Consider the following 22,438-nt stretch of genomic DNA (forward strand, 5'->3'; position numbering starts at 1 on the left):
AGAAAGTTTAAGAGTAACATTGTAGAAAAAATTCCTTATTTCTCAACGAATTTAAAATTTTTAAAGCTTCAGTCCAACAATATGCAAAAAAAGGTAAAATTAGTGAAATGTTAATGTATATAATTACTGTTGTTTACTCTCTTCTGATATTTTCTTTGTCTTTAGAAAACAGAACTACTGTGATTATTCTATTTTCTTTATACCTGGATAGTGCATTTAAATTACTTTGGCTCTGTAGGAAATGCCGATTTGTCTGTTGTGTAAGTAAATTTTATCCTCAAAGATAGGCCTTTTGGATTCAAATGCTTCTCTACTTTTTGACCCTTAAACGGTAACTTTAAAATTCTTCAAACTATAGATATAAATAGCATTATATATATATTTTTTTTCACTGTCTAGCCCAGCTAATAAATTTGAGTACGAATTGAAATGTCTTCTCGGCAATGACTTCAGAAAGCTGAAAGCTAGATCTGAAGTGTTATTTTTAGAATTATTGCTTGAATTCTGAAATGGAACAAGATAAAAGGAACGTGAAAACATTAGCAGTCTGGTTGTTATCACGTATATCATGCATACTGAATGTAAAAGAAAAATGTGCTTTATATACCGTACTAGTAAACTTGCAAAATATGAAACTGACGTTACTTTTTGTCATTTATTTTTGATAGAAGTTACTGTTTTTCAGTTTACTACTAACTTTTATGGAATACTGTATTACATTGAATAATAACGATTGTGTATTCATGTCTCTCAGAACGGCTGGTATGGGTATTAACACTTTTACTGATAAGGAGAGACCAACGTTTAGACCTTCCTAGGTCATCTTCAGGTCGAAATGTTGCTCTATCCTTATCAATAAAAGTGTTAATACCCATACCAGCCATTCTGAGATACATTTTTATTTCAAGTGGGTTTCTCGTCATCAAGGATTGGGTATTCAGTCTTAACACCAATAGTTTCGGTAATAGTTTTAATTTTATAAAGTAGTTTCCTATCAAGATAAGTGTTATCTGGTGAGGGCTTATAGTGTTGAAATTCCGGGTTCCATGCTTGCAATGTGCAAAACATATTGCACAGTTTTGTGTTTAATAAGTGATTCAAAGTAACCAATATGTGCACTGTGGGAGCGAGTATTGTCGATTATCACAGCAATATTGGTCAAATGGCATGAGCTTAAAATCTGACAGTGCTTGTCCATATTTTGGTTTCTAATAACGTGCACCATTATTCTTAATGAAGCATAGATCATCACTACGTCTCCCCCATATCGTCTAAAAGCTACTCTCCACTTCTTCACGAAGCGGCCATATTTAAACATACTTGCTATCTGTGAAAATCAGTATCATTTGAGTATAGTCATACACCATGAACTCGACGACAGTAATTTAATTGTTTGTCCTACAAGGTAATTTTAAGGGTACAAAACAGGCTCTTAGTGATCAAATACTGAAAATTGTACTAAATATTCATAACTGTGATTACATCACATGAGTTCGTTTGGTACTTTTATGATGCATATGTTGTAATAATAAAGTGCAAGAGTTTCATATGGATACTTTTTGTTAATAGCTCAGTGATAGTGTGGGACTAGTTTTGTTGTACAAGTATTCTGAATAATTAAGAACATTTTTGTAATGGATTTTATGTACACGTTATCATTATTATTAATTTTATTTCATTTCATCCACCATATTTGAATTTCTTACTAACTTGAGTGAGGTGACCATTAATTTTTAAGAACTCCCTATATGGTGGCATAGAGTGTGATCTCTAGTAGTAGCTCATTTTAAAACTTATTGAATAATAAATGGCACTAGAAATAATGTAAACTAGTGGAGGAGACTTTTCCCATAACTTTCCATCATCATTCCGGCCTCAACTGGCACTGCTTAGAAATAGAGTTTTGATAATCATGGTGGGCAGAGCACGGATAGCCCATGGTTTAGCTTTGTGTTTAACTTGAAACAAACAAACAAACCATTATCATTGGTGCTATTTTCATCGAAACTGTTATTACTGGGTTTGGCGTGCCCTGCGAATGCCGACCTGCTTGTTAGATCATCAACCCGAAACGCCAAAAGCTTCCATTTTAAATAAAGTAGTATATCCACGAAATGTACAATTTTCATATATCAGAGACTACATCCCATCCATTCTTGATCTAATTTCAGATAAAGGTTAACTTTGCAAATTTGAAGAGGAGAACGACAATGTCAATTTACATTTCTCATTAATCTAACGATTTTTCTGTTATTAGTGTTATTACTTCTAATGGTCTGGCATGGCCAAGCGTGTTAAAGCGTGCGACTCGTAACCTGAGGGTCGCGGGTTCGCATCCCCGTCGCGCCAAACATGCTCGTCCTTTCAGCCGTGGGGGCGTTATAATGTCACAGTCAATTCCACTATTCTTTGGTAAAAGAGTAGCCCAAGAGTTGGCGGTGGGTGGTGATGACTAGCTGCCTTCCCTCTAATCTTACACTGCTAAATTAGGGACGGCTAGCACAGATAGCCCTCGATTAGTTTGTGCGAAATTCAAAAAACAAACAAACATTACTTCTAAGACTGGTTTGTATTGCTTTATTCTTAAATGAACTTGCAAGTTAACTTTTAAGCAGGCACTTGTGTAGAGACAGATTGTCGATTTTCATTGTAAACAATGCTAAACATGCTAATGAAATGTATATAATTATTTTAATAACTGCTAGGTTTTATTTCTATGATGAGGGTCAGAACGCTGTTAAGCGTTTCGCGCGCCCGCATTATGAATCCAAGGATTCTTGGTTCGCGATACATTGTTTCAAAAACGCGCTTTGCATTTTTGAGTCGTCGTCGCACTATAAAAGTGATGATTTAATCCTACTGTACAATTAAACAATAAAAAAATCCAAGAGTTGGCGATAAGTACTTTCGGTTCAAAATTAGGGACAGTTATGTACTAATATTCTCTGTGTAGCATTATATGAAAATCAGAAACATACAGTCAATCTTTAGGATGTTGATTACCTTCCACGTGCCACTCTGTCTTGCTTCACGTGTGTTTCGTAAGTGTCGACTGTTATCTTAAAGATTAAACAAATTACAGAAATAACTGTATTTGAGATGCAAATAGCATAGCAGTTACTTTTTTTTTGTAATTCCAATATGGTTACGACTATATTAAGCAACCTGTGTGTTTTAAATATTTTTCGTAATGGAGGAGAACTTAATCGACGTTTTAGAATACTTTTAGTGATTTATTTATTATTATTTTGTTTTAGTTATAAAATCTAGCTTATATTTTGTTTTAAAGTGATACTGAGAGGTGTATGTTATTACTGTGCACATATTTATTTAGTAGAAAGTTTGTACAACTCAATTCTGGAATATTTCTAGCACTAAATTTCCAATACAGTATTAGTACGTCATTGAAAGTCTGTGATAGATGTGGGCGAGTGTTCACGTATTGTCAATGAATTGAGCACGCTGTATGCAAACCTATGAAACAACATACGGCTGAATAGGTGCTCGTAGCTTAAATATTTAAAGAATAAATTTTGATTTGTTGATTTTGAGAAGTTTTTTTTTTTATCATATCCAACACCAGACTGAACGGCCTGTTTGCTATGTTTTAGTATGGGGCATTTGTTTATATTCTTTTCTATAGTTCACATGTTTTTTCATAAATGTTCCAAGTCTTTTCTAACTAGGCTATTCGTATATCCTTTTCCTGCGAAGATATACAATTTCATGAACATCGTGTGCATTGGTTTGGTTAAGATATCTTTTTGTATTTCCATTTTATTGCAACTGAACCTCGTTGCATGGCTTAATGAAAACTTTACTGTCATGTCTTTAGTGTGCATAAATACGCGATTCATTGTCCGCTTGCCTAAGGTTGCATATATGCAACGATTGACCAGATACGTTTTGCAGGAAACAACTTGTTACACAGGACGTTTGTTTCTTTTTCCTTGTTGATTATGGTTTGTGCAGTTGCCTTGGCCACATGAACGGCTGTTGCCACTGTTTTTCGTTCTTAGATTATCATCTGTTACGAAACACCAAGTTTGTTCTCCGCGGCTGAGGTTCGACTTATTGCGGTCTCTTTTTGTTTGGTGTTGGTTTCCAAAGTTAATCCATATTCCTTTGTTTCGTAACGCCATTAAGTATAATTGCTGTCTTATGACTTGGAATTCTCAATCTTCGATTCGAAAACATCTTCTTGATCTGAGTGTTTTGCATTTTAAGGGGCTGCTTCATATCCTTCCAAAAGTGACTAGTTTTCAGTGCATCGCGTACTATTCTTATGAAACCTCAGTTTCACAATGGAGTTTTGATACATGCCATTCCAATACAACTGTATGTAGGTTGTGGTTGTCGCATGACTTGCAGATTTACATAACATACTCAATCGTATGTGTCACTGTGTAATATAATATTAAATGACACTTCGACTTACAACTTGTACGTGGATTACTAACGTTCTACACTGCCGATTTCTCAGCCTTAGAGAGTTATTCTGCTTGTGTGGATTTAGTTGTTCTCACAAAAATTGCAGTACATATATATGCCCATCAGGATTAATATGTTTTTAGGCCTTATTAAGAAGGCGGCTGTTTATTTATTAATACTGTATATTCTAGTTGCGAGGTGCGTCTACACTTGTTTTTTTGTCGATATTTTCTTATGTAAAATATAAAATGTATGTAAAATGAATGTAAAATCTGTGCGTACGTATAATCTATTTTTTATTCGAATCTGGTGTAATAACAGAACGAACATTACGATGGGTTGAATATCTTTGTGGTCAATAAAACATCATATTAACAGAACTGAAGTCTGTGATGCTAGTTAGCAGAATAATATTTAGTGAAGTGTAGTATTTTTATTTTGTTTGTGTAATACTGAAGTTCTTCATGGAAACGCTGAACTTATACAGATCATAATATTGCATTATGCGGAATAGATGCTTCATAGTGATAGAGAAAAAACAATAGCATTGTTATTATACGAGGGCTGTTCAAAAAATACGCGGACTGACGTCATAAAACAAAATGTACTTTATTTAGAAGTTACAGGTCTGGGACCCCTTCAAAGTACTCTCCTCCCCAACGCACACACTTATCCCAACGGTGTTTCCACTTGTTGAAAAGTCCTAGTACGCTTCTTTTGTAATGTCCTCCAGCTCCTTCGTCGCATTTGCCTTAATCTCGGGAATCGTCTCAAATCTTCTTCCTTTCAAGGGTCTTTTGAGTTTGGGGAACAAGAAAATATCTCAAGGAGCAAGGTCAGGTGAGTAGGGGTGGGGGTGGGGAAGAACAGTGATCGAGTGTTTGGCCAAAAACTCACGAGTTCTGAGGCACAAATTTCGCAGCAACGCGGTGCATCTTCAATTTTTCGGTCAAAATCTCGTAACAAGATCTAACTGATATCCCACACTCTTCAGCAAGACAGTCAGACGTCGATTTGCCCGCGCCAGGGTGTTGATTTTGTCGACGTGTGGATCGTCAGTTGACGTGGAAGGACGTCCAGGACGCTCATCATCTTCAATGGACTGTCGACCATCCTTAAAACGTTCATGCCACTTGAAACATGCCGTACGCTTCATAGCAACATCACCGTAAGCCGTGTTAAGCATAGCAAAAGTTTCAGTCGCAGAGTTTCCAAGTTTAACACACAATTTCACAGTGAGTCGTTGCTCCTTCAGATCATTCATTCTGAAATCCGCCAAACGAAAAAATCGCACTTCACTTAAAACCGCGTAGCTAATACACAAATAAAGATATCTGCAATCGGGAAATGGCGTCGTAATCAGCTGATCTGTGCGAACCTAGCGACACCAAGCGGATTTCCCTGGAACCAACTGGAGCCGCGCAATTTAAACAGTCCGCGTATTTTTTGAACAGCCCTCGTATAAACAAGTCATTCGTACAAAGTAAACATGACATTTATAAAAGTTATTTCCAATCTTTAATGAGTGCACACAAGTGCTGAGATCTCTTTAGTGTCCACCGATGGGCCGACGACAAGTTTACGGGCTCACAACGGTAAAATCCAGTGTTCGATTCCTCACAGTAGACAAAGTGTAGATAGCTTGTTGTGTAGCTTTTTCACTAAAAAAACATAAGATTCTCTAGAATAATCGTAAATTTTTTTCAAGTAGTTCTGTAGTTTTATTTGCAGAAGAAAATAAGCAAGTGGTAATGTTAGGTCAATAATGTAATGGTTCTTCCATCTTTTTGCTAAACGGGTTGAGATGTTTATGGTAGTAACACAGGTTTTATAACTAATTATACATGGATGCTCGCAATACATGATTTCTTTATTTAAAAAAAAACTACCGAACTAAGCTTGTGAGTTAATAAGAGCGGATTATTCTGCATTTCGTATTTGCTAGGTATTCAGAGCAGCATTTTTTATTTTTTGTGTGAAACAAAAACTCGCTTAAATAAATTATAATTAAAATGAAATGGGATATAGCTCAGAAATTGGCGTCTTTTATGCTTTATTTTTCAAAAAAAATGTCTCAACGGGTTGGTAGACGTAAGGTTGGTTTCAACACTGTTTTTGTACCAGTTCTTTGTTTTCTCTCTAACTCCTTTATTCAAACGTTGTTTTAAAGCATGTATTGGAAGATAAACTAGCGACATTTCATGCCATCAAGTTTCGTTACATGGAATATAAAGATATAAATGAATAGAGATGAGAATGTTTGTAGTGATTGATCGTGTAATTATATTAACACGTTTTTAACACAATATAGTGTAATTATATTAACACGTTTTTAACACAATATAGTGTAATTATATGAACACATTTTTAACACAATATAGTGTAATTATATTAACACGTTTTTATGAACTAAGTTGTAACAAGATGTTGTAGTAGTAAATATTAGTAATTAATTTGAAATTCTCATTAGTTATGCAAATGATGAAATTTATCATAATAACGAGTTTCTTAAAAGGTTGAGTATGTTATATTAAAACGGTTTTGGAGCTTTCCTACAGTTCATGTTACCACGTACAGTCATACTCTGATGACTACACATTTTAAAAATAGTTCTGAAACGTAATTTCCATTGCAAAATCCTTTGTTGTAAGTTTCTCATGTCAAAAGTACATCATTCCTTAACCCATCTTGTGAACAATGATGATGGTTTCTCAAATATCATTTCGACAGTATTACCCACAAATTCATACACACTACATCTGGTGACTTCACTAGCATGCTTTCATGTGGAATAATATGAATATTTGTTTCATTTTACAGCTACATGAACAGCAGGAATGATTGGAACCTTTATCTTTGTGAATCTATTCCCATTTGACCTTGTTTCGAAATGGAGACTCTATGTGATTTTGTAGATAACTGATGTCTGAGACAATAGGGAAGTTTTTATTACTATCTTTTGTGTTCATATATTCTCACCTGTTACAGGATACCACACTCTTCTCACCATAGCTGTGGTGTGGTTTGCTGTTCTAATACCTTACATCCACATCAACCCAAACATGCTTGCCTTTTCAGTCTTGGGGGGGGGGGACATTATAACAATATGGTCAAGATATCCCTTGTGTAGCTTTGCGCGAAATTCAAACTAAACTTTGTGCCTTAAGCTAATCCATATTCCTTTGTTTTTTAGTTCCATTAAGTATAAGGGTATTCCCATCTTTGAAATTCTTAATCCCCTATCTGAATACATCTTTATGACATGAGTGCATGTTGTATGTATGTTTTGGATTGGAAATCTCTGTTACATAACCCTTGCCAAAAGTGATATGTTTTCAGTGGCATTACACTACCTATGAGTGTCTAACATTTTCTCACTGGATTTTGATACATGCTATCTCATTGCAACTGCACTTAGAATGTGCTTGGTTGTGATGTAACCAGTTGATTTGTATATTCAAAATTGTTTTGATATAATATATTCAACCCTTGGTGTGTGTATTGTTTTAAGCTATGTTTTTGTGTTGTAAGTTAGCTGAAGGATACATCTCTTTAGGATCTGTGTTTATTACTAGAATATTTGTGAATATTAATGAACAAGAAACTTTTCAAGATATTTTAAACAAGGATTAGATTAATCAGTGGGTTAAGTAAGTTTGAGCGAAATAATGAAGCATCAAGAAGATAAGAATTGTTTTCTAAGTGGTAGAGTTAACCAATCAGTGTTTTTATGTTTTTGGATAAATATCATGCATATTGAGTTACTTTGTAGAAGTAAGTTGCTTTTTACAGTATTGTAGAGCAAATAGTGTAGCTGTAAACATAGGTCTGCAACAAGTTACATCGTTTACAATCCTATAGATGTTAAGAAGGAAATAAAACTAATTTGTTATACATCCTTGTGCAAAGTAATTGAAGGAAGATGTAAAATTACGATTTTTTCAATATTTTATTTTATTTCTGAGAATTCAAAAATTATTCACAAATTAATACATCATATGACCACCTTTATTTTTCAGAAGATCACTAATTCTCTTTAGCATCGAGTCCATGAGATGACTGCAATCTTTACTAATTTTTGGATCTTGTTACTACATCTCAATTATGGCCTCAATTAGCTTATCTTTCAAAGTACAGTCTTTCCCCCAAAGTCTTTCTTTACAAATCGCTCAAAAATTTTCAATAGGATTTAAGTCCAGAGAGTTTCCAGGCCAGTCCAGCACCTTTATTTGCATTGTAGTCATAAAATTCTTCAAAAGTTTCGATGTGTGGCACAGAGCCAGATCTTGCTGAAAAAAGCCAGATCCATCTGGAAATCTCTTTTTCAATTCTCTTCTCTGCAAAACTTCGATGTACTGTGGTTGTCGCATCATACCTTCTACGATATGTAAGACTCTGATGCCATAGTAGCTGAAAAAGCCCCAAAACATCTTCTTCCAGGGATGTTTTACGAACTGACTAATGTGAGATTCTCGAAGTTTCTCACCTGAAGATCTGTGAACATGCAGACTTCTTTGACTCTGTACGAAGAAATGAGTCTCGTCACTGAATAACACATTTCTCCATTGTTCTTGTGTCCAGTTCTTGTATGTCAGACCCCATTGATACTGTTTTTTCTTCATTGAGTTGGTAAGAAGTTGTTTTTTGACTGGTCTCCTTGCCCTTCTAACGCAATTTCGAATGATGTAATATTCCTCAAAATTTCGTCATATATCCCAAAAATAGATCGACCGTACTACAAAACACAGCTAATGATGCCGTCTGTGTGAAAAAATGACTATTAAAGGAAATCAGCGGGTCCAGCGAGCCTACACTGGCTGACATGCTGAAAATATTGTAAAATGACCATTTGCTTCAGTTAATTTGCACAAGGGTGTATAGACTGAACACTGAATTATTTGCATGAGATAATTTAAAAGAACAATATTACAACATGGTGTCAGAAGTGGCTGGGTTATTAAATTTTACTTTTTCTTCAATTTCTACTAACAAATATTTAAGCAGTATTAATAAATGAAAATGAGATAAAATAAATTGACTGCATTAATTCTAAGCTGATTAAGAAAAAATTGGGAAGTTTAGAAAATGATAAGGCCAGATAATGTTCCCTAAGCTTTTTGAAGGAGGTTAAAGATTGGATATGTGAGCCACTTACTACTATTTTTTTTAATCAGTCATTGAATAGTGGGAAGGTACCACTAAGGTAGCTAATGTAACTTCTCTTTTCAAGGGAAATGATTAACATTGTCCTAGTAATTACATTAGCTTTACATCAGTTCTGGGAAAATGTTTGGAAAGTCTGTTAAAAGATGGTTTGCAAGTCATTTAACAAATGAATTTATGAATTTAAAATTAAACTTAGGATATACTTGAGTGTAATCTTCAACTGTGAAAATGCTAACCATAAAGTGAGAGAGTGAGTATTATTTAAGATGATGAAATTATTAAGATAAGACCAAGAATAAATTTACAGAAAAATCAAGAGATCAAATAAAAATGAAATGGGGGAAAATATATTGATGAAATTGAAAGAAAATGAAAAGATCAAGAGGTAAGAGACATATACTACTTAAGGAAAAAAGTAAAATCAGCAATAAATCTGCTTGAAGACAAGATCAATGAAACTATCACATATGTAGTCATACACTGTCTGATGATTACACATCTTAAAAATGGCTCTGAAATGTAGTAATTGGCTAATTGAAAAAGTATGGAAAGGCTGTAGTAACAAAACTGACCTACAGCAAGACTAATGACAAAGTTAACAAGTGAAAATTGAAGTAAAGAAAGACATTAAGATAGATCGGAGTGTCACTTAGGTATAAACTAACATCACTAACAGAATAAAGTATTTGGAAGGTAAATTATTTAATGCAAAGATTAAGCCAGCTACTTCTTTTTGCATTGGCTCAAAAATTCCAACTAAAAACACCATCTACTATCAAATATGAAATAGGAGAACTTGTTACCACTGCTGTTGTGCCACCTGTTGCTGAAGAATCTTACTGAACTACTCTAGTCATGAAATTACCAAATTCAGTTCCAGAGTTTATATGGTCAGTTCAGTGTAAGTCTATAGAGAAACCAACAACTGTATGGGAAGGTACAATGGCTCAGTTTGAATAGGTAGAGTAGTTAACACAAGCTACCTATCTTGTGGCCCTTTAAAAGGATCAGTGTGTACAACATTAGGTGATCTTCCAGTGGAGGAGAGCTGTACCGAGTAACAAGCATTGGTAGCTATCTAATCTAACACTTTTGGAGTTTTGAACCAGAAACAAGTATTCAAAGCAAAGTTGTGAAACAGGGTACAGATGAAAGAAGAAATTGTAGCTGAATTTACACTGTTATCTTAATCAGATGCTCCTCATAAAATGATGGATTTGTTGACATGGGACTGTTGTGTATATATGCCATAGCAGATGAGGGTCAGGTTGAAGTTAAGTAAGTGTACATCTTTGAAGGACGTTTTAATGTTGGTGATGGAACTTGATTCATCAAAGGTGCAGGTGTTGAATTTACAAAGTGAAGATCAGCTGGCAATGCTCCAACTGTCCCTAATGAGAAAAGAAGTATATTATTTAAGGAAAATCAACAGGTGTCCGTGGGATTATTGATAGAAATTTGGTTTGATAATGCTTCTGTAGTTATAATTGTTTAATCTGATATGTTAATAAAAGTGTAAAATTGTTTTCATAGATGAAGAAATAAGGTTTAATGCAAAGAGCATGTTTACACATACTTCCAGCAAAGAAAAGTTGTAAATTACGCTTACTGTTGGAAGCTATTCTGTACCTCATGATGTGTGGATTATTGATGTTGAGAAAGAGTAAACACTGGGAACTGATTTCATGTGAAAACATATAAGTAAGGCTGGACTAGCTTCACAGTCTATGACTTGGAAATTCATGTACATTACATGTACATTACTGTATTGGAGGTTGAACTTATGGTAGAAACAGGGATGGGAACATTGCACCACCAAGAAGTGAAATACTTAGACCAGGAGTTAATAGCAATAATTCTCTATCAAATGGCTTTGTCTAAATATTCTGTTATGTCCTTAGGAAGCAGTGGTTGGATGAGTTCTTATGGATGTGAGGAATAAAGTTGTGGTACTTTATCCAGTTGTTAGTGGATAAATCAAAAGTACCTATCCTAGCTAGATGATTGATTATTGCATGGCCATTATTCATGGGTATCCCAGTGCTTCCTTGAAGGAGGTTCTGAATAATTGTTTTTGTTTTTTCTTTAATAGCTGTTTCCTTTCATTACTGGATATGATGACATTTTGTTTCACTGATGTGATAGATTTTGTATAAGCATTGTATAAAGGCTATATTCATCAATACCATCTTATACAACATTGCACATTACATGCATACTTGAATAAAAGCCATGTAGTAACATTAGATATTATTCAATTTATTACAGCATTTAACTGTTCTTATTAGATGATTGAAAATGTAACTTTTTTCCTAATAGACAAACAAAAATATTAAGCATTTTGCTTATGCAGAATTACAGGGAAAGGCAAGGGAAGCAGTTCAGGATAATTAAATCAGCTTATGATAAGACAGAAGGTAGGTATGATGTTGCTGTTGATAAAACTGATTTCATTGAGGTGAAATGGTATGCAAAAACTACTTGGAAGACTGACTAAATGGACATTTTATTGTAATTTCATTTTTTTGCATTAGAATTATTCAAAGGGCTCACAATTATTAAAAGTGGCATTGTTTTAAGTTAACAAGTTAACACAATAGTTGGGAATATTAATGAACAGTATACTTTGAAGTATCTAGAATAAGAATACGATCATAAATATGAATCAGTGATGTCGAGAAACCCACTTGTTGAGAAATTTATATGCAAAAACGGCTCGTTTTGGGTTGAGAAACTCTTGTTCGGTCGTTGTTCGCTCTTCTATGTAAAATATTTTCTCAACCCAAAACGAGCCGTTTTTGCATATAAAGATCATAAATATGGATGAATAAGTCAATTGGCTAAAGTAAGCTTACAGTGAAACAATGAAGTATCAAGAAAGTAAAGAGTTGTTTTTAGTCAATAAAGTGAATTAATCAATGTGCATTATTTAAATCTGTGTTAGCAATTGTGAATATTTAGTTATTTTATATAAATAAGTTAATTTTTATAAGAGTATGGCTGTAAACCTAGGCCTACAACAACTTACAAATAGTACAAGAGTGTACAGAAATTTTAAGATAGAAATAAAATTAATATGTTGTTGTTAAGTAGACTGGACATTAAATCATTTACACAAGATAAAATGCCCCACCAACAAAGGAATAATACCACAACGGTGCTGTATATACAAGCTAAGAAATAAATTTCATAACACTTTTAATTTTCTATATACAATAAATTATTGAAATGTCAGAAGGAATAAGAATACTTCTTGGAGATCTTGTGACTGGATTAGTAAAAGGATAAGAATTATTCTCTGTTATTTTTGGAAAATTATAATTCATTAATAGGCTTTGTTATTCAACTATCTTTGGGTTATTATCAAAGTTTTGTATATTTTTCTTTTTATCAGTATTTAAATAACTTTTTTAGAAGTTTAGTTCTGTCATTTTTAGCACTGAAAATACTTTAATGGTCAAGATGGAAAGTTGTCTATTCTGAGTTTGAACTACATAGTTTGTAGGGTATAGCCTTCACAACACAAATATGAGTTATGAGTTCATGGCCCAAGCTCAAGTAATGCAGATTTCAAAAACCCTGCACATGCTTTCTATCTCACTACAATCAGTCCCCATATTTACTGGATGGATATAATGACTGTATTATTAAGGTTATCCCAGAACAATGGAAAGAGGAGGAGGGACAATCTTGTAAGATAAATGTTGTACATAATTCTTGATTTCTACTTTGAAACTAAAAGAGATGATGTTGTGAGAATGCTTACTTTAATTTCTTACAAGTTATATACATTTTTTGGAATGTGATGGTTTTTTGTTTTTATCAAATGTTTTTGTGAAAGTGGGATTTTTAGATCTCTCTTGATCAAGCAACTGTAACATTTAGAACTAAAATTGTTAAAGAATTTTGTTAATGAAGTAAAAATGTTGTTTCATTAATTCTAGGTTTTCATTAGATAGTGATGGGAGTACAGATAGCAGTGACAGTGATTCAGAAAGCAAAATTAAAACTACAGCCATCACTGCTAGTGAAAAGTGTCAGAAGAGAAGAGGTAAGAGTTTTAAAAACTATTAATATTCATGATTTCGAAATTGCTTTCCATGAAATTCATACAGCTTTAAGATAATGTGTGTACCAGTGATGGTTCTAGAACCTCAAATTTTAACTCATATAATATAGTATGTGCTTAAATTTGATGTTTGTTTGTTTGTTTTTAAAGTAAGTAAAAGTTCATCAGCTTTGAGAAACTAAAAATATTATATATTAATGTTATTTAGAAAAAGCTAATATTTTATACTTCATAAATTTGTGTCAATCCTACCTTTTTAAAATAAGAAACAGTGAAGAAACATTTCCTCTGCTTTTGTCTGAATATACCTGAAGAGTATGCATGCTACTACTGACCATATATTGGAATAATAGTGCTTATTTTCAAACACGAGATTTCACACTTCTGTGGAAAAGAAATTCTGTATTTAAAATCAACTAGTTGTAGTTGTTAAATTACAATGGAGTGATCTGGAACAGCATTTTATAAAAGGGAATTCCAACTCTTTCAAAATTTCAACTTAATTACTGACTAGTTGCATTTTACATTATGACACAAAAGTATTATTTAAATTTATAGCAAAGGCTAGAAGAAGGTTAACTTGTCTCTTGTGATATTAGAATATTTGTCAATTGATAGGAGTTTGATTACATTGTTTTACTACATTACACATTTTTAGGTTAGCTCTACATGAATTAAATTTCAAATTGATAGTTTCAAGAAAATAATGCACATTTTATTTTAGAAAATCATCTATGGCAGCCACATTTCCCCATTACCATCAAGTCAACAAGAGAGGTAAAATACCTTGCTAATACGTTTTTCATTTTTATATTCAATGATTTTGTAAAGGAAAGTTAAAAAGATGATGAGATTTAATGTATGCTTTGTTTTTGCAAAATTAATACCTATTTAGTTTTATTCCTGAAATTGTGATTTGAAATTAAAAATGAATGTTTTATCTAATAAACCTTGTTTTTAAAATAGAGGCAAAGTTTTCAACTACATTTTTACATGTGTGTGTTAAGTTTTTGGTGTGCGTGTTTGTAGTGAATTTGAAACTAAATATGTATATATAAAAGTGAAGACAAACATTGACATACATGTAAACAGTATTTTTATTGTTAGCAAGTTAGTTATCCTATGACATTATGTTTCTTTTTATTGAAAAATGTATTTTTAGCATAACAGTTGATGGAATTAAAATATTTTAGGTTGCAGGTTACAACACAATCAGTGAAGCTTTTCGGAGACTTGACTTTCGAAATGGTGTTAAGGATATTAGAAGATTTAATTACATTTGCAAGGTGAGACACATTATTTCCTATCAAATTATTTTAGGGTTTTTTGATTATTTATTTATTTTAGAATTAGTTGCTTATTAAGTGTTGTTGTTGTTGAGTATGTAAAAATCTTCAGATAAGTAAAATATGCTATTAAACATGGTTTGTAGATAATTTGTCTTTGTTCTTGGTAAAAATAAAATCAACTTTTGTATGTACATTTCTGCAATGCATAATTAGTTAAACTAAGAATATGGTTGTTTATTATTTACTTAGCTTATCCACCTTATCATCAGCCAAAATCTCACAACACTCAGTGGCTGTGCTACCAAAGTTCTCTTTGTTTTACTAGAAGAAGTAGCTGGTCAAGGTACTGTCAGCCATTTTCATGTTTAATAGCACAATAATGAATTATTGAAAATATTTTTGTACAAGTCATTGCAGAAGCCAGAAAACGTTTTTTTATCACTATGTGCAAAATCTTATTTTTTAATGAAAGTAAATAGAATTTGGTTGGGGAGGGGCAGTAGAAATGTTAAAAGAATTATTTGAAAGACTGATCTGAGATATAATATTTATGTGGTTTTGTAATACAGTGCATATTAGGTAGTTTAACTTTATTTTATTAGTTTAAACCTATTTCAAATCCAGATTTTATATATTAACTATTTCTTTTCATAAAGCATACAACAAACCACTCAACTAAAGACTGAAATAAATTTTTTAAAAAATCAAGAAGAGATTTGTATAGGTTAAACACAAAGTAAAAAGAAACTTATTAAACTAATGAAAAGACTTGGAAATATGCAAACTAGTGTGTCAAATTGTTTGCTTGACAGGTAGTTTCAGTTGCAAAATTAATAATGTCGTTTGAAAGGTAGAAAAATTATCACAAAATAGTACTCCTCGGTGTGGATTCCTGTATGTGGTGAGGGGACCTTCCAGGGAAGGTTCTGTTCTTTTAGTTTACCTACTCTGGGATCTAAACATTCACCCACGTGTTTGCCGTGCATGGTGACCTGTGAAGGGGAGGAGAGGATCTTGGTGGTTGAGGGGTCCAACCCTAACACACCACTTTGGCCTTGAATTCCTGTAGATGGGCAGCCTTGGGTCAGTTTTCTTGTCCACCTGGGCTAGGGTCAACCAAATACTAGTGTTGGATGTTTTCAACAGATGTTGTGGACATTGTATCTGATGTTGGTTTTTGAGTATGGTACTCATGAAACCCTGGCATTGCTGCAGTGTCCTTGTTTGACATTGTAGTGCCTCCCCTCGTAGGGCTCCATAGTGGGTTGGGTCAGTGGACACTGAAATTTTCGTTTTTCATTATGGATACTCCAATTAAAAAACCTTAATAATATAGTGAAAAATCAGTCTGTTGGTAAATGACCACATCTTAAAGATTCTGAGCAGCAATCCTCACCAGCTGTACCACCTGTTGTACCTCATTTTCTTATATTGCATTCACTTTCAGACAGATCTTTAGGGCATATGTCTCCCTTTTTCATTCAAAAGAAACTAGAGGGACTTGCTGTCTCTCCAAAGTCAGTAAAGAAGCTTCGATGTGGTGACATATTGGTGGAAACATCCACATCTCAACACAATGAACTCCTCTTGCAGTCAAAGGCAATTGGGGATATACCAATTGAGGTTACACCTCATGTTACTTTGAATTCATCATGAGGAGTTATTGTTGAGAGGGATTTGGAGAACATCCCAGAGTCAGAGATTCTCACTGGTTTCTCCACCCAAGGAGTTTCTGCAGTGAGGCATATATTCACTTGCAAAGATGGAATTGTGATGCCAACCAATGTCCTCATTCTCACATTTATATCACCATGTTTGCCTGCCACCATCAAGGCAGGTTATCTTAATTGCAGAGTATGGCCATACATTCCAAACCCTCTGCAATGTTTCCAGTGTCAGTGGTTCAGTCAGTTGAAGATGTCTTATAGTGGCTCCTTGATGTGTGCTTCTTGTGATGGCAAGAACCATGATGCCTACAATTATGAAATGGACCATTGTTGCCTCAATTGCAGTGGCTGTCACCAATTCTACTTTCTTTTTGCCCTAAATGGTTGGAAGAAAAAGAGGTGCAATGTTTGAAAACGATTCATAACATTATTTATCTTCCTGAGGCTCGCAAGTTGCTGTCCACCACTTCATCTCAGATATATGCTCCTGCACTTTGTTCCACTACTGTAGTGGGAGTGCAGATGGATCTCTCTGTGCCTCCAAAAGAATTGTTCTCAAAACAATTGAAAAGTTTTTTGACCTCCATGGTTAAAAAGGTTGAAATCAACTTCAGCACTCATCTCTATTCATAACATACATTTCAACAAGTCCCAAGATTCCCTTCCTTTGGTCTTGGGTACAGGCATTTCTATGGATACATCTTCTTTTCCCATATTGAGATGCAAAACGATCATTCATTCACGTCCTCAGTCACTGGAATCCTCTTCAAAGAGCAAAGACCTGCCCAATCGACCTAGGGAAGGATCCATGGAGGTCGATAAACCTCCCTCAAATAAAGACAGCAAAGAAAAAAGTCATGGTTGTAAATGGAAAGGTTCTCCATTCAATTCACTTACACGTAAATAAAAATGGCCACCTTGTACAGAAATGACAGGCTGTGTGATGGAGGGGTGGCACTGTTGGTTGATCAGCATGTGCCCACCCTATCTTTGCCACTCGACACACCCTTGGAGGCCATAGCCATCTGTGTTTCCTTGGGTCATACCATTACTGTTTGTTTTCTCTACCTGTTGCCTGGAGAGACCTATGATCAGTCAGACCTTGATGCTCACATTGAACAGTTGCTGTCTCCCTTTTTAATCCTGGGGGACATTAATGGACATCATCCCCTATGGGGAAGTGCTGACATTGATAGGAGGGATTGCTCCATAGAGCATATGCTCTCTGATCACAACGTTTCTCTTTTTAATACTGGTTCTTCTACTTATTTTCATGCACCTAGTCAGTCCTTTATTGCTATTGACCTCTCAGTTGGCTTCTCTTCACTATTTTCCTATTTATCTTGGAGGGTTGACAATAATCCATGAGGCAGTGATCATTTTCCTATAATTTTGAGAGAAATTGGCCGTGGTCGATACCACCCGACCTGCATGCCCAGATGGAAGCTGGATCTAGCAAACTGGCTCTCTTTCACTGCTCTTGCAGAACTTGATTCTGCCATTGTCTGTAAGCCATCAGTAGACGACTGTATGGCAGCAGTAACTGACTATATTATACAAGCAGCTGCTCAGTGTATTCCTAAAATTTCAACACGTTTTCCACGATATCCTCGTCCGTGGTGGAATCCTGCCTGCCACATGGCATGAAAGTCTCAAAAACAGGCCTGGGATACTTTTCAAAGGTATCCCACACTCTTGCACTGCATTGCTTTCCAGCAGGCCAGTGCATGTGCTTGGTAGATAAGATGTCAAAGCCAGAAGGGATCTTGGATTATGTTCCCCTTCTTGATCCTGCTCTCTGATAGCCAGGAAGTAGCTGATACCAGGAGCATCACTGATACTCTAGGTGAAAACTTTTGCTGGGTATCTAGCACTTCTGCTTCTTCCTTCACCTTCTTAGCCATCAAGACTCAGGCAGAGCAAATATTTCTGTCCTTTTGAGCTGATTGTCTCTATGACTATAATCATCCCTATACACTGTGAAACTCAAACTGGCTCTTCATTGGTCTGGCAGTACATCAGTTGGACTTGATGATGTACACTATGAAATGCTGCATCATTTATCTCCTGCTTCTCTTACTATTCTTCTGCTTGTTTTTAACCGGATCTGGCAGGAGAATGTTTTTCCTGATGCCTGGCACTAAGCTATTGTCCTATCTTTCTATAAGTCTGGGAAGGATCTCAAGTTTCCTTTAAACTACAGTCCAATTGCTTTGATGAGCTGTCTGTGTAAAACTTAGAGAGGATGATTAATGCTCATCTCATTTGGTTCCTGGAATCAAACAACCTCCTCTCATCCATCCAGTGTGGGTTCCAGCAACAGCACTCCACCCTGGATCACCTGATTTGACTTGAAACGTCCATCAGAGAAGTCTTTCTCAAATACAACATCTTGTATCAGTATTCTTTGGCATTGAGAAGACTTATGATACAACATGGAGGTATGGCATTTTTCGAGTCCTCCATATATATGGGTTACATGACCGTTTGCCCATTTTTATTAAAAATTTTTCATTGGACAAGAGATTCCAAGTTCATGTGGGTTGGACACTTTCCCATTCTTTTCTACAGGAACCTGTAGTCCCTCAGGGCTGTGTTTTGAGTGCCACACTTTTCAGTATAAAGATTAATGCCATCACTGAACAACTCCCTCTTACTGTTGCTAACAGGCTCTATGTTGATGACTTTCACATCTCCTGTCAGTCATCGAATATGAGGTATATTGAGCAGCAGCTACAGACTGCTCTCAATTGTTTACTAAAGTGGACAGCAGCAAACGATTTTAACTTATCTCTCTTTAAAATCGTTTGCATGCATTGCTGCCAGTGGGGTATTCACCCCGATCCTGAATTCCGTGTTAGTGAAGTTGTGCTACCTCTGGTCCCTGAGACAAAGTTCTTGGGCTTATCTTTGACCACAAGCTTACCTTTATACCACATATCAAGTAGCTACGATTCAAGTGTTCAATAGCACTGAACATCCTCCGTGTCCTCTCTTCCACCAATTGGAGGTAGATTGATGTTCTATGCTAAAGATATATCATGCTCTTATTCTATTAAACCTAGAGTATGGGTCACTGGTCTATAGCTTTGCCAAGCCTCGGTCTTGAAGATGCTGGACCCCATTCATCATCAGGGACTTTGGTTCTGCATTGGGACTTTCTGCACTCCCCCAGTTCAGAGTTTATACATAGTCTCATAAACCTTCTTTGCACCTCTGCTGTTTGCAATTATCTTTACTATATGCTTTGAAACTTCCTTCCTTACCACAGCATGCCACCTGGGATTGTGTTTTCCTTCCTCGATGGGCCATACTTTTTCAGAATAGATGGTCTGCCATTACTCCTTTTGGCTTTCGTAGTTGGATGAATTGGGTCTGCCCTTGGATAACATTGCTGTATCTAGTGGCCAGCCCATCCCACCGTGGCTTCTTACAGTCCCCAAATGTGACCTGTCTTTAAGTCATCTGAGAAAGGTGGACACTCCTGATTGAGAATACTGCCTGTTATTTGCTGAACATCTTTTGAACCATCCTTCCACTCCTATTTATACAGATGGTTCAAAATCAGGTGACGGTATGGGGTCTGCCATGGTTTGTTGTGGTTCAGTGGTTGTACCCAGAATCCCCTCTACAGCTTTTCTGTTCAGTGCTGAACTGTATGCCATTTCTCTTGCCCTGGATCACATAGAAGCTAATCAGTACTCAAACTGCACTATTTATACTGACTCGATTAGTTCTCTATTGACCCTGGAATTGCTTCACATTAGTTCACACCCTTTTCTCACCGATATTCAAAACAAACTGGCCCGATTATCTGTAACATCTGCTTCTACCCAGTTTTTCTGGATACCGGGCCATGTTGGTATTCGGGGGAACAAACTCACCAACACCACAGTTAAATCTATCTGCTCTGGCATTATCACTGCTGTGCTTATTCCATACATGGACTATGGTCCTGTATTCAAGGCTCGGCTCTGTTGGCAGTTGACTTGGAATGAGCAACGTGACAACAAGCTTTTCCAAATAAAACCCTATATTGGACTTTCGCTGCCTTGCTTCCGTAAGGATTAGAAAGAGGAAGTTGTTCTAACTAGACTGCACATTGGTCACAGTTTTTTAACTCATCTTTTTCATTTATCTGGAACTGATGCACCAATGTGTAGTCTGTATGATACTCAGGTCACAGTAAACCCCATTTTACTTTCTTGTCATTGTATGACTCTCAATGACGCACCATTTTCACCATATTTTATCCGAAGGTTTGTCCATAATGTTAGACAGTGTTATTTGGTGATGGTGGAAATGATTTTAATTTTTAAAGGCTATTAATATTTTTAATGCCATTTAAGTTTCTTAATTTATATGTTAGACCTTTTTTAATGAGATTCCTTTTCAAGAATCACAGTCCATCTAGTTCAATTTGAAATTAGAAAATGGCCATAATGTCAAATAACTCGAAAGGCCAACTTCAGGTGACTAACACTGCTGTTCGAACTACCTGTTAGTCATCCTGGCGAGCTATTATTAAAATTTTTCTACAAGTCTTTTAAAACTTTTATTGCCTTACTTTTTGAAAATACCCATAATGTCAAATAACTCGGAACCAGGACTGAAAAGGCCAACTTCAGGTGGCTGATGGTGGTTTTTGTACTTACCTGTTAGTCTTCCTGGCGAGTTATGATAATTGCAGTTATGCTACAGAAAGTCCTCTACAATTTGTATTACTGTAGTTTTTCTCTTAATGATGTAGACTAGATGTAAACATAAGTTTTATGCCTTTTTTTAACTTTGTTTTATTTTATCTTAATTTCCTTTTATAAATTTCCTGATTTTACTTTAATTTTTACCTTTTGCTGGATGTTTGGCACAGATAGCCTAGCTGCTTTGTGCCATAAAACACCAAACCAACCAACCTCCCACAAAATAGTAGAGGAATTACATTCACCTCGGGTGACAAATAGTCATTGAGTCCCTCAGTTTCAAATGTCAATGAGTTTTCTTCTTATTTTCAATTATTATTTATGTTTAACTCTATGAATTTGGCTTGTTTTGAATTTTTCGCAAAGCTACGCAGGAGGACATCTGCACTAGCCATCCCTAATTTAGCAGTGTAAGACTACAGGGAAGGCATCTGGTTGTCAATACTCACCACAAACTCTTAGGCTACTCTTTTATTAGTGAATAGTGGGATTGACTGTCTCATTATAATGTCCACACAGCTGAAAGGGTAAGCATGTTTGATGTGAAGGGGATTTGAACCTGCAACTCTCAGATTACAAGTTGAGTGCCTTATCCAACTGGCCATGCCGGGCCTGACCCGATGAAAATTGCAATATGTAAATTAAATGTGGTTGCACTTACATCCACTTGGCACGTTATAGATAACAAACTAAGTATTAAAAATGTGGGACAGATTTCCACCTGAAATCAAATGCATATCCATGGTCTCAATCTTTAAACAGTGTAGACATCAGAAACTCTGTATCCTTCACCTTAAACCAAATAGGTTTTTCTGTTGTCTTTACCTGTTACAAGATACGCATTAGTGATTTGATGTATTTTTTACCTGAAATGATATAGATTTTTAGTTGAAAAAGAAAAACATTAGTAATAGTCTTTTTTGTGGTCTTTATCTGAAATAAGACAAATGTCAGAAACTTTCTGTACTTTCCACCTGAAGGCAAAAGACTTCTTTGTGCTCATGGCCTGAAACCAAACAACCATTTATGTAGTCTCTACCTAAAATTAGACAGATAATTATGACATATTTATTTATGGACTTCACTTGTAAATACATATTTTTTCCAATGTAATTT

The 22,438-nt window shown here is 35.2% G+C and overlaps 1 protein-coding gene across 2 annotated transcripts in view; it reads left to right on the forward strand.

Annotated features, from left to right (window-relative positions):
• Positions 1 to 22,438, forward strand: part of LOC143255751 (F-box only protein 25-like) — a 57,079-nt gene that overhangs the window by 23,458 nt on the left and 11,183 nt on the right. For both annotated transcript variants that reach the window (XM_076511925.1, XM_076511924.1), the window contains 4 exons: positions 13,542 to 13,648; positions 14,391 to 14,443; positions 14,860 to 14,952; positions 15,205 to 15,298. In XM_076511925.1, coding sequence (XP_076368040.1) covers positions 13,542 to 13,648; positions 14,391 to 14,443; positions 14,860 to 14,952; positions 15,205 to 15,298 — 347 coding nt within the window. The remainder of the gene's footprint in view (positions 1 to 13,541; positions 13,649 to 14,390; positions 14,444 to 14,859; positions 14,953 to 15,204; positions 15,299 to 22,438) is intronic.

Source organism: Tachypleus tridentatus, chromosome 7 (assembly GCF_004210375.1).
Source record: "Tachypleus tridentatus isolate NWPU-2018 chromosome 7, ASM421037v1, whole genome shotgun sequence".
Lineage (NCBI taxonomy): Eukaryota > Metazoa > Arthropoda > Merostomata > Xiphosura > Limulidae > Tachypleus > Tachypleus tridentatus.